The sequence below is a fragment of the Crocodylus porosus genome, unplaced genomic scaffold (genome assembly GCF_001723895.1).
Source record: "Crocodylus porosus isolate Cpor-Errol unplaced genomic scaffold, CroPor_comp1, whole genome shotgun sequence".
In the NCBI taxonomy this organism is placed as follows: Eukaryota; Metazoa; Chordata; order Crocodylia; family Crocodylidae; genus Crocodylus; species Crocodylus porosus.
The window spans coordinates 33,754,510-33,769,946 of NW_017728948.1; the positions used below are offsets into that span (position 1 = coordinate 33,754,510).

At 43.9% G+C, this 15,437-nt stretch overlaps 1 protein-coding gene across 1 annotated transcript in view; it reads right to left on the reverse strand.

Annotated features, from left to right (window-relative positions):
• Nucleotides 1-15,437, reverse strand: part of DHX15 (DEAH-box helicase 15) — a 95,975-nt gene that overhangs the window by 7,469 nt on the left and 73,069 nt on the right. The window contains exons 10-12 of the mRNA XM_019552719.1: nt 11,523-11,714; nt 8,210-8,332; nt 5,418-5,608 (exon numbers count right to left, since the gene is read on the reverse strand). Coding sequence (XP_019408264.1) covers nt 5,418-5,608; nt 8,210-8,332; nt 11,523-11,714 — 506 coding nt within the window. The remainder of the gene's footprint in view (nt 1-5,417; nt 5,609-8,209; nt 8,333-11,522; nt 11,715-15,437) is intronic.

Consider the following 15,437-nt stretch of genomic DNA (forward strand, 5'->3'; position numbering starts at 1 on the left):
AGAGCGGGCTGTGGTCATGGAAGCCAAAGCCTTCCCGATGACACCAGTGCCGCAGTCTTTGGTTGACTACATGGATCCTCCTCTCCCTCCTCAGCCCATACCCCGAGACTGAGAGGATCGATGAGAACACTACCTGTGCCCCCAGACCCTTTAGCCCCGCTCCCAAATCCCTGTAGCGCCTCATGACTCGGCTGGGAGTGCTCCGAACTGTGTCATTGATGCCCACATGAATAAGAAGCATAAGACAGTGCATAGGAAGCAGCAGAATTCCCGGGCTAAGGGGTCGGGGCGGCAGATTGCACCTCAGTCCCCCTCAGGATGGAGTCTCCCACTACAAACACTTTACATTTTGTCTTGGGGAGAGCAGGGGCAGTAGCTGCAGTTGAGCCTGTGTTACCTGCGGGATCTGGCAACTTAGCAGGCTCTGCTAGAACAACGAGAGGTGCGTACCTGTTGCTAAGCTCCGGTGGGGCAGGGACCTTGGTAAGCTCTGGCAGGGCAGGGGCCTTAGGGCCCTTGACCACCTTGGTCCATGACCCTGACTGGACAGAGCGGGAGGTCCCGGAGTCCTCCTTTGTCCTGGAGGGAGACTGTGGTCTACCCTCCGGCTCCCAGGGGAGAACAGCCTAGCAGTAGGAGTCAATCTCCTGCTCACGTTCCCTGATGGCACGCAGTCTCTGGACTGTGGCCTGGAGCTCCTCCAGCTGGCATGCCAGAGACCCCAAAAGGGAGCAGACACCACAAGGGGAGGTGGCCATGCTCCCAGGCCCCAGAGCCTGACAGGAAGCCCCTGCAACCGAGAGCCAGGGGCTCCGTCTGCGTGGAGCCCAGAACTATGGGCTCCATCTGGGTGGCCGTCTCTGGGGTGCCGGGGGGGGGGGCCACAGAGCCCGAGGGGACCCTCGGAGTGCGGCGCATGCCCAACTGTGTCATGCCTCTGGTAGGCTGGCTACGGCTAGGACTATCTACCCTGGGGGGGTTCACAAGCAGGGTCTCGGGCCCTCCCATGCACCCTCCTGTGCAAACTCCGCACTAACTCGCACACCAGCAGACAAGCGCACCTGTTTATGCAGCCTGTTCGCGCAACCCCGGTCACATGGCTGTCTGGGGGGCTGGGCGAAGTAGGGGCCTGGGTGGGGCTTGACCCGGCCCAGCTTCACTCAGCCGCCTCCTCCCACCCTCTAGGGGTTAACCCCTCCCACCACGGGCCCTGCTTGCCTCCGGCTGTGCTGGGGGTCAGCGAGGGTCTCCGCGACCGCTGGGGGGTTTTTGGGGGGGCTTCAAGGGAGCAGGGGCGCAGCAGGCTTTCGCCCACGTGTCTCTCACTGCTCCAGAGCCTAACTCTGAAGCCTAAATGTAAGCTTGCTAACAAGTTTAAGTCCAATTTATTTCCAAGCCAGTATTGGTCCAACAAGGACATCTGTTTTGAGCATACTAGGTGCAGCAGTTCCTTCTGGACTGATAACAGCAGTCAAATTGTCATCATTATACCACTTTGATAGTACTTTCCCTTGTAATAGAAATGTTTACTAAAGGTCCTGAAAATCTGATTCTGAAAAATAAACCCAATAGAAAAGCTGGAGATCTAGTATGTCAGAAGGAAGAATTATTGTGGAGTTACAGCATAAGACCAACTGGATTCAGCAACACGAATTAAGTCAATTAATTTGTCTGCCAAATTATTCATATCTGTGAAAGTATTGCAACACTTAAATTCATTAGGATTTGGTAAAGCAGAGTTTCTTAACTGGATAGCTCTACAAGTATAATTAAACTTAAACATAAAAAAAGTCATTCTTATACTCAGTTATTTTTTTTATTGAAGGCATCTTCTACTGCCAATAATTTTATCTACTACAAAGATATTAAAAAGTGACCAAAAAAGAAATATAGCAAAGCTGGAGCAGTACAAATTGTGGAGTGCACGCATTCTCTATATCTTTTTTTTTTTTTTTTGGTGAATCAGTCTTTGGCCTCTTTTGTGAACTAGATTTTATATTTATGGATTGGTCACTAGATTTTATAGTTAACTGTCTGAAGAATTTAACAAAAATCTTAGTCAAAAGATCTGCAGGGAACTTTTAATTATTTCTCCTTAATCAGCAGGAATCCTGGTCTTGTGTTAAAATTGCAAATTCTCTGATTTAAAAACCCCAAATCTGCATTTTTCCATGATTAAAATGAGACAATACTATATATATAGATATCAGTTGAACACAATGTTTTACTGCTTTAAAACTATAAATATATCAATCTGGAAGCCTAACAGTGCCTCAATCACTACAGTAAAATAAATTCTAAATACAGATAAATTTTGGCATTTGATTTTGAGTTCTCTCATGGAAAAATCAGAGCTCCCCCTTTGCCCCCCAGGACATGGGTCAAGCTGTAGCTGTCCCCTCTGCTGTTTTGTGGCACTGCACAGCCCTGATAGGTCTGTCCTTTTCCCCTGTCCACCCCATCACTCCTCACTCCCCTGCGCACCTCTGACCCAGAGCCCTCCCCTTCATCACCCCAGTCACGCCAGCTAGAGTGGAGCCCATGGTGGGGGGTGGATGGGATGCAGACTGCCCTGCTGCCCTTCCCCTGGGGGCCTCCACAGTGCAGTGGGTGAGACTCAGCACAGGAGGGCAGAGCAGGGCTTGGGAGACGTGGTGTCACCACCAGGAGCCCTCTGCCTGCCTGGCAATAGTGGGGGACACCATTATGTGCCACCACCTCCACTGCTGCCAGGCACCAGAACTCAGCAGCCTACTCTGCCCTCTTGTGCTGGGTCTCACCCACTGCACTGTGGAAGCCCTCCAGAGGATGGTAGCAAGGTGGGAAGCCCCAAGCCCTCAGCTGCCAGCCCCCTCCAGTAGTGCACAAAGCGTTGGGGAACCAGCCCCTCCGCTGTCCCTCAGATGAGCTGCCTGTGACTGTTCCCACTCCCTGCCTGGGGCTTGCAGCCACACATTCCTGCCCCAGCACCAGGCCCCAGGCACAACCCTGGCTGGGCAGCACCCCCAATCCCAGCCCTACCCAACTCCCTCTCCCTCACTATGGGGGCCTCAATCTCCCTTCCTCCACCACAGACTTATCTGAGGGAACTGCTCTCCGTGCTGCCTGGCCGTCACATGCATGTGTAAGCATGCACATGCATGTGGCACCCCCTACCTAGCTACTCTCCTTCCACTCCCCCCTAGCCCAAGGATGGGCAATTATTTTGGGTGGAGGGCCACTTAATGAGGTTTGATGTGCTTGAGGGCCACATGGGCAGCCCTGCCCCTTGACAGTCACCCCACCCCCCTGGTTGCCATCTTGGAACCAGAAGTCTAGCTCCTAACCCCTGACCTGTGCTACCCCAAGTACCTCCCCTTTCTCTCTGGAAACACTCTTTCTGGGAGGGGGGGTTGCTATCTTAGAACCAAAAAAAACCAAACAAATCATACACTAGAAGTCACCTACTATAATGTATCTTTTGTAACAAAATTAAATTATTTTTGTTATGATTTGTATTTGTGTACTGTATATAGAAGTGATTGCATAGTAACTTTGTAGTGTTATATGTGTCAGAGGTATGGGTGTGCGTGCGTGCGCGCAAGTATACACACACGAGTATGGCAGAACGTGGGGGGGTGAGCGTGTGGGGGTGTGGTGAAGTGTGTGTGGGGTGGTGTTTGTGAGGGAGTGTGGCATCTGTGGGGTGTGAGGAAGGGAGGGGAGGTGTGGGAACCCCCCCCCCACGTTTCCCTCCTGGTGCAGCAGCAGACAGGGGCGCTCAGGGTGCTCTTGCCTGATGGCGTACAGCTCTGGCCAGTGCTGCACATTGCAGCGAGGAGCACAGCCCAGCCAAGCCACCTCTATGGCCAGCACTCCCTGCCATGCACATGCAGCCCCTGCACTTGCACGATGACGGAGGGAAGCTCCATGCACCGGAGCTGGCTGCCTGCACCGCTCCCTGCTGTAGAGGTCCCAGGACTCTGCCGGGAAACAAGCGCTGGGGGTCCTCTTTATTTCCAGCAGAGTCCTGGGACCTCAGTAGCAAAGGATGGGGAAGACAGCTCGCTCCAGTGCATGGAGCTTCCCTCTGGAGCTTTGCAAATGTGGGGGCTGTGTGCGCATGGTGGGGAGTGCCAGCAATAGAGATGGCAAAGCTGGGCTTTGTCCTTGATGCAATGTGCTGCACTGATCAGAGTGGTAGACCACCAGACACCAGCGCCTGCAGTGGGCATGATCACCCCTACCTGCTGCTGCTGTCTTCCAGCACTGCGTGCAATGGGTGTGTGTGTGGGTGGAGGGGAGGGGGGTGTCCTCCCACTCTACCCCCTCACTCTCCCCTTCCCTCACACCCACACCCTGCCCACATGAGCTCCATGCTGCTGCCACTACCCTGGTCACAGGTTCCCCACTACTGCCAGCCCCACGCTCTAGCCCAGCTGCAGCTCCAGCCAGCCCCCACCGCCTCCCTACCTGGTACTCAGAGTGACCAAGACTGAGAATGCTGAGCAGGTCCCCCAGCAGCTGCAGCAGTGGCAAGAGCAGCCCTGCCTAAAAGCTGTGCACTGACCAAGCTGGGCTCTTCTGCCCATGAGGGTGGGAGTGAGCCACAATGCAGTGTGTTGGCAAGGGGAAGTGTATACTTGGGTGCCTCATGCTCATTCTGTCAGGAGGAAGGGCTGGGCAGGGTACAATTAGTTGGTGGGTCCTGTGGGCCAGATGAAAGTGCCTAGTGGGCCAGATCTGACCTGCAAGCTGCATTTGCCCCTAGCAGCTAGAACTCTTCCAACCTACAAGGGAAAACCTGCCATTTCCCATGTCTTTCCCCTTAAAGAGAGAAAAACAGTGTTTTTCCTGTAGCGAATGGAAAACCCGGGCCCCTGCTCATAATTTAAGTCAGAGTATTTCTGTGGTTTTAGAAGTAGCAGATCATTATCCAAATGGGGAAAAAGTGTAACTAAGAAATATCAAAGAAGCTATGTGGTTTTCCACCTTTCACAATGGAAATCCAATGCAAGCCCCAAGAGAATTTTCCTCTTTGTATTAACTTACCTAATATTTCTAAAAGGTCGACTGCACTTATCAGATTCCTGAAATTAGGAAGTGGTATGTATTTTCATTTTAAACTCAAATTATACCTATTTATAAAGAAGTTATTAGGTCTGTTATTTTTAATTATTTTTAAATAAATCACAATCGAGTATTCAGCAACTTAAGTAGCAGACAAATATTTTGAAAAAAATTAAGCCTTCTTTTAGTGTTATACCTAACAGGTTTCTTCCTCATTTTTAAATTAATAAGTCTAATAAGATAACCTAAATTACAGTTTATTTTATATGCAATATTGAGAGTTTTTATAATCTGATAATGGTTTCATTGCGATAAATTACAAGTCACACAATGGAAACAAGAGGCAATGTGCAACCACACACACGTACCTGCATAAAATAACCAGTAACCAAAGCCTTTCTTATATTGATGTAATAGTCTCTGCTTGTAAAATCTGTGCTTCTACGAGGCAAATTAAATCTATCCATGATTCGTGACAGCTGTTGGCGTACATTGTCTGCAGACATCAGGGACCTGTAGTTAATGAAGTTGTCATAACACCACTGAACCGACTCATGATCTGCAACATTAAAAAACATGAATCATCCAAAAATGAATTATTTTCTCCAATTAAAACAAGTAAATAAAATAGTGACCAACTGAAGACTCCTTTACATTGCGTATGAAATAAATGCACGAGGGTCATTTACTAAATTACAGAATCAAACAACGATGATGAGACTATCCTTACTATATAAATGTACCATGTATAAAGTATTTCATATATACACACACACACACACATACATGCATACACACATGCACGTGTGTGCGCGCGTGTGTATTATACACGCACAATGTGATATTGTATTCAATTAACAGCTACATATAATTCATAAAAACATCCTCTTTAAATACTGAACAATTTTACATCTTTGAAATTTTGAACTAACATTTCTAATGCTGGAAAGAAAAATTAAAGCAGATTTCTGTGGCTAGGCACACGTTACTAGATTTGTAACGTTTCAAAAATTTCATACCTCTAGAGTCCTATATTATTCAGAGTAGCCAGCTACCAAGGCTACACATGAACTTGTACTACATTTTATGCATTTCCTAGTCCAAAATAAAAAAGTGTTACTATCTTTGGGTAGCTATCTTCTCAAAGCCTGCACAGGGAACAGACCCTCTTCCACAACTGACAAAGGAATTCAGCTACAGGGGAGAAGTAATTTCAAGTTCTTGCTCAAAAAAGGCAAGGGTGTCCTTCCATTTCCACTAGATCGGCTTCATTTTGAACAAGCAAATACTCTGGAACAGGAATTTGACCTCCAATCTCTTCTAGCTTAAACAAATGCCTTAGCTGTTAGGCTAGTCAGTCTCTCCCTCATTCTCTGGCTCAACAAATAGTTCTTTATTGGAACAAGAACAGTTCTGAATGAATGTTATTGAAAGAGAAGCAACCCAAACTATCTATCCTACATTATAAGCTAGAAAGTATTATTTCAGTGCTAAATGAGGACAGAAAGCTGCCACTCTCCTCGGTAGGGCATTCTGAAGTTCTGTATATGGGGTTTGTTGGGGGGTGGGTGTTTGTAAATCATCACTATTTTCACACTCCAGATCAGGTAGGCAGTTAATTTAAAATGCTTCCAAATACAGTATATGTACATTTAGTAGCCATATCATATCAGAGGATGGACTAATCTGTAGAATTTTAAACCCTCAAACTAAGAACCTAATGGGATCTGTGGAAACAGTGCAAGGTTCTCCAAATGATGAATGTTTGCAAAAGCTTGTCAGTCACAGTTTTTAAAGAAAAGCTATCTTTAGTTTCTTCTACTAAATAACATAAATACTCTATTCCTTTATTAAAGTTGCACATGTGGTTACTGTAAAACAGTGGTGTAAAAATGCACGTTTATGTTAATATGATTTAAATAACCAGCCTTCTTTAGTGGTAGCAGAAAGAGTAAAGATAAGAATAAAATAGACTCAATTCTGCTTCACAGTCGTTAACCACAGTTGTTGGCCAAATCTTCGATTTGTAAATCTTTTAATTTATTAATTATAAGAAAAGATACCACAGGTGGATTATCAAGTTCCAGGTTAATCTTGCTCAGCCATTTAAATGACTGGTTGACTTTTAAAACAGGGTAAATTCATCACAAAAGTCATTAATAGAAAAAAAATATACACTGAAATCCAGCGTGTCACTTTTATAGTAATGTTTCAAAAACAAAGCTCTTATCTTCACCTCTCTGTCACTTTGATCTTGCGCATGCTGCCAAAATACTCTCAAATAAAGATTGATTTTATTGGAGAAGAGCATACTGTGTTTGTATAGATACATACAGATCATAGTAGCAATACTCCCATGATAAATTACAGACTCATGTGATAAACATATCTTTCAATAGTAAAAAAACAACCTGTTCTCTGTCCATCAATACATCTCTAAGACTTATTCCAAGCCTTTAAGCAGCTTTAAAAAAAATTACTCTTTTCCAAATGAGACTGGAACTAGCAATATAGCTCACCCAGATCTGAAATGCCCTTTGCCTTACCCTACCTAAAAGTTACCTCTACGGGAACAAAATTCAGTCCTGCATAGATTTCCTATACCTCCTATCACAGAATCAAATTCCTCAAATGTTTAGAAAAAGTAAATTTCTTGCTGTATAGTATTACCCACTTGGGGGTGGGAAGTGTTCAGAGGGTTGAAAGGGCAGATACAGATTGCTACTTTAGGTAATTTTGGAAAGATTTCACATTTATTAATTTATCTCAAGAACTGAAAGAGGGATGGACTAACTACAGGTTAAAGAATATCAGAAACTTAGTCGTCTCTAGGTCCATCTGTAACCTTCACCCACAGAACCAAGTGCCTAAGACCTGAGAGACAAATGAGAGAGCAGCCAGAAAACACAATTTAGGAGAACATACATGTGCAGGCCTTAATGCATCAATCATCCAGTAACATGAAATTACTTCCAGATGAAAAAAAAAGGAAACAGTGACAGTCCTGCTTACTAAACGCTAATGTATACATGCTAAAATCTTTTCTTTTACAGAAATGCTGGAGTATAACAATCTGATTTCTTTGAGATAGGATCTCTTAATTCATATTTGACAACAAGCTCTTATACAATATCACATTAAAACCTGGGTTCATACTTACTTTGTTTGAAAGCATGGTAGACATTCAGCAAAGTCAAATGATCTCCATCTATGTGGGCAAACCTCATCTTGGCTTCATCTGCTGCTTTCTTGGCTTCCGTGGGGCGAACAAAACACTGTGGGACTAAACAAGGTTGGTATGGGCCCAACACAAACGCCCATATCGATGAGTCACGCATTCACAGATAGAGGAACAAGGCCTAGCTAGGTCAGTTCACAGAGCATAGGGCAGGGCAGGATGGCCTCCAACTGCATCTTGGACTGTTTACTACCTTGATTTGGTACATCAACACCTAACCACATCTGTAAGACAAGAGGGTTTCAAAGCTACAGAGTACCTGATTATTTTGACTAGCACTATAAATAGGCATCAAAATCTTCATACTGAAGGCCATCAGGATTGTCTAATATACTAGAAGGTTCAATAGATCTTAATTTAAGACGCAGTGCTCATAGCTGTACCGATACTACCACTGAAGTGACAGTGAATTTCTAAGAGGGGGTCTTCTTAAAGAGACTCTGAAAAGTCCAGGAATTTTCAAGCTATATTGCACTATTTGTGCCAGCTGCACATCAACTGTATTATCAGCCTGCTAGTACACAACTTCAGCAGTGTTCTGTCACCTCCAGCAGGTATTGCTATCAGCACTGGTATACAAAAACAAAAACAAAACAAAAAAAAACCTTATATGAATGAGAAAGTGTCAACAGGTCTACAGTTGTGATGGTAGCGGTAGTGGTGGAAGGTTATACCGCCCTTTGGTACTATTTGAAGTAAAAATCCAAATCTGAAGGTCATCAAGTTCTACCTAGCCTCATGGTCTCTTACATTATTTGATCCCTCAAGAATACTTTGACATGTATTTGAAACCAGAAATATTAAGTGCCAAAATCTAAGAGAACTATGGACAACTGAGTCAACAAATAGTTATTCCAGCATCACTTAGTTCACAGTTTGTCTGCATTCCAAGAATAATCTCCCCATCTTCGTAGGTTTGTTAACACTGACCTAAGTTCATATAACTTTGAAAGTTTTCATGCATCTTCTCCCCATATAAAATGCTCAGAGTCTGACTTTTCTTTAAGTCGACCACATGTTAAACAAAAACAAATTAGCTAAGCTTTTATATAAGCTTCAAATTTTAAATAATTAAATGCTATGAATCATGAGAGATGTACAGCCCTGTGTCCTTCATTTTACCAGGCACAGAGGACCATGCACATCTCTTCACCCCTAAAGACCACATACCTCATCATCACACTTCTGCATATATCATTTGTCCCTAACAAATAAATGGGTCTTTTTATTTTTTTTTATTCATATAAAGCTTGAACATGTTATTTTTAAATACCAGGTATACTGCATGGAACGCAGTAAGAGATGGATAGTACAATATCAATGCTAGTGAAGTACCATGTTGTTCAATTCACATGGTAAAACGAAAAAAACCCCAAACCTTAAAGACCAAGGTACGATATAAATGCAGGTGCTGAAGGAACACCCGTTACTTTTACAGTTCAATATGTGAAAACAAAGGAAACCAAGTGTTCTTTAAACATCTAACTTCAGTTAATAAAGACAAATTCAAAATTGTACTGTCACTGTATTAGCTCACTGTTTTGAATACTTACACAAAGCATGCGCCACAAAAAAGGCACATCGTTACGAGACTTCTGCCACAGCAGCAAGAAAATACAGTGAGTCCAGGAATAAATGCTGCAAAATACCCTAGGTTTATTTAGCTTAAGACAGACCCTCAAAACTCTCTAAAAAAACCTTTTGTACAAGGACTTCCTACATGAAGTGAGATTTAACTCGTTTTATGAGCTGTTGTGTTCAATAACGCTGTGCCTTCCTCCTTTGTTGTTCAGTTCCTCCTTTTATCCTAAACAGCTAATCTCTGAATCGATACTAGACAGCTCCCATTTGTGCTTTCTCCAATACAATGAGTCTAGTTACCAGCACAGCTGCCTGCCTTGTAGAACATCCACTAAAGATAACGGATCTGGGGGCTTTAAAAGGACTATATTTTAACTGCAGCAAAGAATGGGACCATCTTTCAGCAGCTTTTTGCATGTTACCACTATGCTAAAAGCTACACATGTATTTTAAAAAGCATGGATTGTGAGGGAAGAATCTAAATAAAAAAAAGACTATAAATTGCAGCTGAAGACAACAGGAAATATACTAGACTATTTGACCAGACTACAGATTCTGGGGTGGGTAGGAAGGGGAAAAAAAGATGGACAAAAGGCAGGCACCAACCTACCACCACCTCCGCAAATAAAAGTTACCATTTAAATTAAAAAGAATTATATTCTGCCCTGCCCATCTGCTCTGAGTCTGAACAATCATAACTCTACAACAAACATTTTAGCTTGTTCTTAAAAAAAAACAAACAACTTTTCATATCATAATATACTACAAAACTAAGCTGAAGAAAGAAATTTTACACTTATCCAAAACATTTTTCTAACCGTCTATATGAAATACGTAACCATTTCAAGAAGGATGAGAAGTAGGTGTGTATTGAAAGAAGTCTGTAAAACAATAAGAACCAACATATAGTATCCCCATTGCCAAAATGGGGCTAAAATTTGCTCTCATCTTATTAAGACGAGGCATAAAGCCAATTCTTCTATATGACTGGGGATTTAAACAAAGTCTGGTTGACTTCATTTTTTCCTCCAAATATCTCTTCTTGACAAGCATCTCTGTTATGGCATACTAACATCCATTTATTGCAGCAGCTATGCAGACAAATTCATTAAATTATAGATATGCAGTCTCAACTGACGTTTCCTTTCACAGTTTAAGAGTAGTAATATATGTCTATTCTCTATGAGTTTCCCTTTTACTTTGAAAGTTAGAAAACGTATACTGTATTTCATTTACCCATATTGTTCAGAAAAAAAAAATCAGAACACTTTAGAAAGAGTGAAATTTACCAACTGTATAAAAGGAACACCACAAATTAGATTAGCTGAACTGATAGTCCTGTTCAACAGAAATGGAAAAATGTGTAAGAGAACTTTGTTCCAGTGGCTCAGAACTTTTCCATATTAACCAAAGGTATATTAACTACAGTTCACAACATTACATTCTTGTTTTGCTATGTCATGCCTGCTAATTTTGTTTGCTTACAAAATTGCAATGTCTAATCTTTAGAGAGTCACTCATAATGGCTTAAACTTTGAAGGCAGTCTAGATTTATTTAAAACATGTTTATATTGATTATATGTTGGCAAACTAAGTAAAGTTTCCCCAAATCGGAGATAGGAACTTTGTTTGACATTGCTTCCCCTGCTATTACCTGACAACATGGCAGTAATAGATAGGATCTCATTAGAGCAGTTGTAGTCACAACTTGCAATAACCATTTTAGCCAGTTGTGGATCCAGTGGAAATTCTGCCATCATAGATCCCAATTCCGTTAGGTCTCCGTCATCATTTAAAGCAGCCAGATAATTCAAAAGCTCTAAGGCTCTCATCAGAGTTTCAGGAGCTGAAAGAAAAACACTCTATTAGTCAAGCTGCTTTTGGTAAACAAAAATGTGACAAAGCACAAACTATTATAAGCAAGCTCATTTTTCATTCTGCAGTCAACCAAACTCTGAACACAAGCTGTCATCAAATTCAATTACAGAGACCTAGCAACCAATGAATCACATAAGACTTAGTTTCACTTTAGACAGTTCTAAACAAGATTCAAGGTACTTAAGTGGACAAAGTAGTGCCAAGTAAAGATTTAGTACAAATTTTCTTAAAGTGAATGTCAAGGTCTCTTATTACCAAAACACTAACTTAATTCCTAATATTTTTTATTTAAACTGACTGTATTTGGAAATACGTTTGTTTACAAAAAGTAATTTGGGGGTCTATTTACATACAAAATGCTCAACAGATCTCATCCATTGATATATATAATGAGCAGCAGTGGTTTCTATATCTGCTGTTGTGGTTAAGAAGATGATGAAGAGACTCTTACTAATAAAAAAAGCCGACTTTATCTTGCTTAAAACTGAACATGAAATATTTATTATTACCATTTATTGCCCCATTTCTTGATAGAGTTTGTTTCCTTTAGCAATCATTGTTTTAACAGAAGTTTGCTATCTTTACAACTAGGATACAGCCTTTACAAATAAGGTTGAATTCTGTTTCTAAAAAATATTTTCAGAAACCATACAAGTAATATGAAGCCAATTTAAAATCTTACGATACCCAATGCATTGGCACATTCTCTTTCCTTTATTCTTGTGCAAAATAAATACAAAGTGTCTTATTAATATAAAACCACTATTTTATTCCACACACTCAGAATAAGCTATGTGCTTTAGATGCCTGTAATCTCCCACAAATGTCCTTTAGGGCATGCAAGAATGTTATCCTCATCCTCTGTTCCTCCAAAGGAAAAGTATCTATACACAGATAAATAGGACAGAAACTACTAGTTTTCATCATGTACTATCATGCATATTTTTCTGGTATGGAAAGGGAAGGCATTTTTAAAATGTATTATTGTTAAGTTAATTAGGTAAGTGCAATGCTTAATGCACCTGTCACTTTAAGAGGGAAGAGGGGCAGAGACGTCCCCAACAGGCCTGGGAGAGGGTCAGAGGCCTAGGAGCAAGGCCAGAGAGGGTCAGAGATGGGCAAACCATGCAGCCAGAGGGAGGCCCAGTCACTGGGACTGTTGGTCTAAGATGGCTAATGATCAATACGATCACTAACATCTGAGAAGCATGGGCATGGTGTAAGGAGCAGCCAGAGCCACATAATTAGCCCTTAAAACAGAGTGGAAACACCTGTGCTCAGGGGCAAGCGATCAAGTTTGGGAAGCCTTGGAACAGCCTCCCATTATCTAAAAGCATCTAGATATGGCAGGTGAGAGAAATGGATAAGGGCTGAAGGGTGATTCCCCTAGGGACACTACAGCCACCCCTGGGAAAGAATCCTGCTACAATCAGTTTGAGCTTTTAAGAAATGAGAGAACCTGACTTGCTTTTAGTTTTAAAACATTTATTAAAGTAAACCTGCAACTAAGATGTACATACATTCCTCAGTGGCTAGGGCCAGACATTACACAAACTGGTTTAAGTGATCAGAAACTGATTTAAACGTGTAACAGAGTAGACATTCAGTGCACATAAATTAGTCTGAAAATGGCTGAAACCAGTTTCAGATAAACCTGGCCGAATGTAGTACCAGATGTAACTGATCTGGGTCAAACTGTTTATGCAATGTCTGTTCCAGACCCCTTGCTGGTTTAAGTTAAATCAGAGTCTCCCAGCATCCCAGATGCTTTCAGGCGTGGGCTGTTCTGTCTGCTTCACAGCAGGGCTAGCCCTGCCCCTCTAACTCCTTCGCTGGAGCTCCAGTAGAGACTGCAAGCACAGCAGGGTTTGACCGGGTTCCCCCTACCGCCCCCACTCCCTTCCCAAGCAGGGATCCCCCTCCCCTCTCCCAGAGCACAGACTATAGCCAGCATGTGGTATAGTAGCTACTGCCAAGGTATCTGTGTATAAGGCAGACAGGACAGTGTCCGCTTAGGGCTTTTTGAAGCTAATCAACAGGGATCTTGGTTTCCACCTCCCCTCCCTCCCCCAAATAAAAATTGCAAATTCTCTGATAAAGAAAATAATAGTAATTAAAATAAAGAATCATATTCTCTAATGAAAACCCAAAAAGCTGTTATTAAAATTAAGGCCTTCCCACTGCATGCCCCCTATGTCTCATTTACCCCCATAGCCCCTGCTCCCCCAGCCAGAGGGGACCCCCTGATGCCACAGCTACAGACCTAGGTCCACAGCCCCCTGCACCTGCTCCCTCCTGCCAGAGTGGGTGGGGCTGGCTCCCTGCCATGGCACATACTCCTGAGGGGGTGGGGGGGATATGCAACCCCCAGATCTTTGCACAGGGCAAGCATGTGGGCTGCGGGCGCAGGCTCCTGCCCTGCTGCCCTCCCCTGAGGCCTCTGCAACCTGATGGGCACAACCCAGGGCAGCAAGGCACAGTGGGACCATGCAGAGAAGCTGCTCATGGCTGGAAGCTCCCTGCTGCCCTGGCAACGCGTCTCCTATATGCAGGGCCGCAGTGAGGGCAGCAGCGTGGGGGTGCGCCCCTCAAAGCAGCCCGGCATGCAGGAGGCTCATCACCAGGGCCATGCGGAGCTCACAGCAACGAGCAGCTTCTCCACACAGTGATCCAGCCCACTGATTACTACACCATGGCCCTAATCCATGTGGGTACTAAAGATGCAACCAGGAGAAGCCCTGATGGTGGACTACCATGCTCTGGGGGGCGTGCTGAAGGAGATATGTGCACAGGTCATATTCTCTTCTGTACTACCAGTGAGCGGACGTGGAAGACCGCATGAGACGTGCATCGCAGAGACCAACTGGCGGCTTCGGGAATGGTGTCTTGAGGTGGGCTTTGGCTTCCCTGACAATGACCCGCACATAACAACGAGAGGCATGTTCAGGTGGGATGGGCTCCACCTTTGCCCTAAAGGTAAGCGTGTTCTCTTCTAGGTTAGCGGATCTCCTCCAGCGGGCTTTAAACTAGGCTTTACAGGGGAAAGGGAAGACGAGGGAGGAGGAAGCCTTGGACCGCTAAACCAAGCAGCACTCATAAGTACAGCTCAGCCTAGACCGACAAGCAGAACATATACACAGGTGAGAAACAGGGGCCAGGGCAATGTTGTGATTAGGGAGCCAGTGCACACATCTTCAGGAGGCCTCAAATGCCTCTACACAAACGCTCGTAGTATGTGAAATAAGCAGGAGGAACTTACCTTCCTACTACCTGACATCAACCCAGACATAGTGGGGCTCACTGAAACGTGGTGTGACCCAATGCATGACTGGGCGGTGAATATCAAGGGCTTTTGGCTGTACAGGAGGGACAGGACAGGGAGGAAAGGCAGGGGCGTGGCGCTCTACATTAAAGAGGAATACACATCCTCATCAGGTAGCACAGAGTCAGAAGAGCAGCACACGGAAGTGCTCTGGGTTAGAATAGGCAGTCGAGGGGAAAGAGACTTAATGGAGGGGGTCTACTACAGACCTCCCAACCAAGGGGAACAGCTAGACCAGAAATTCTTAAGTCAGCTCACGGACATAGTTAGGTCAAAGGACGTGGTCATCATGGGTGACCTGAACTTTCCAGGTGTCTGCTGGGAAGAGCAGTCAGCCAGGTCTGACCGCTCATGTAGGTTCCTAGCCAG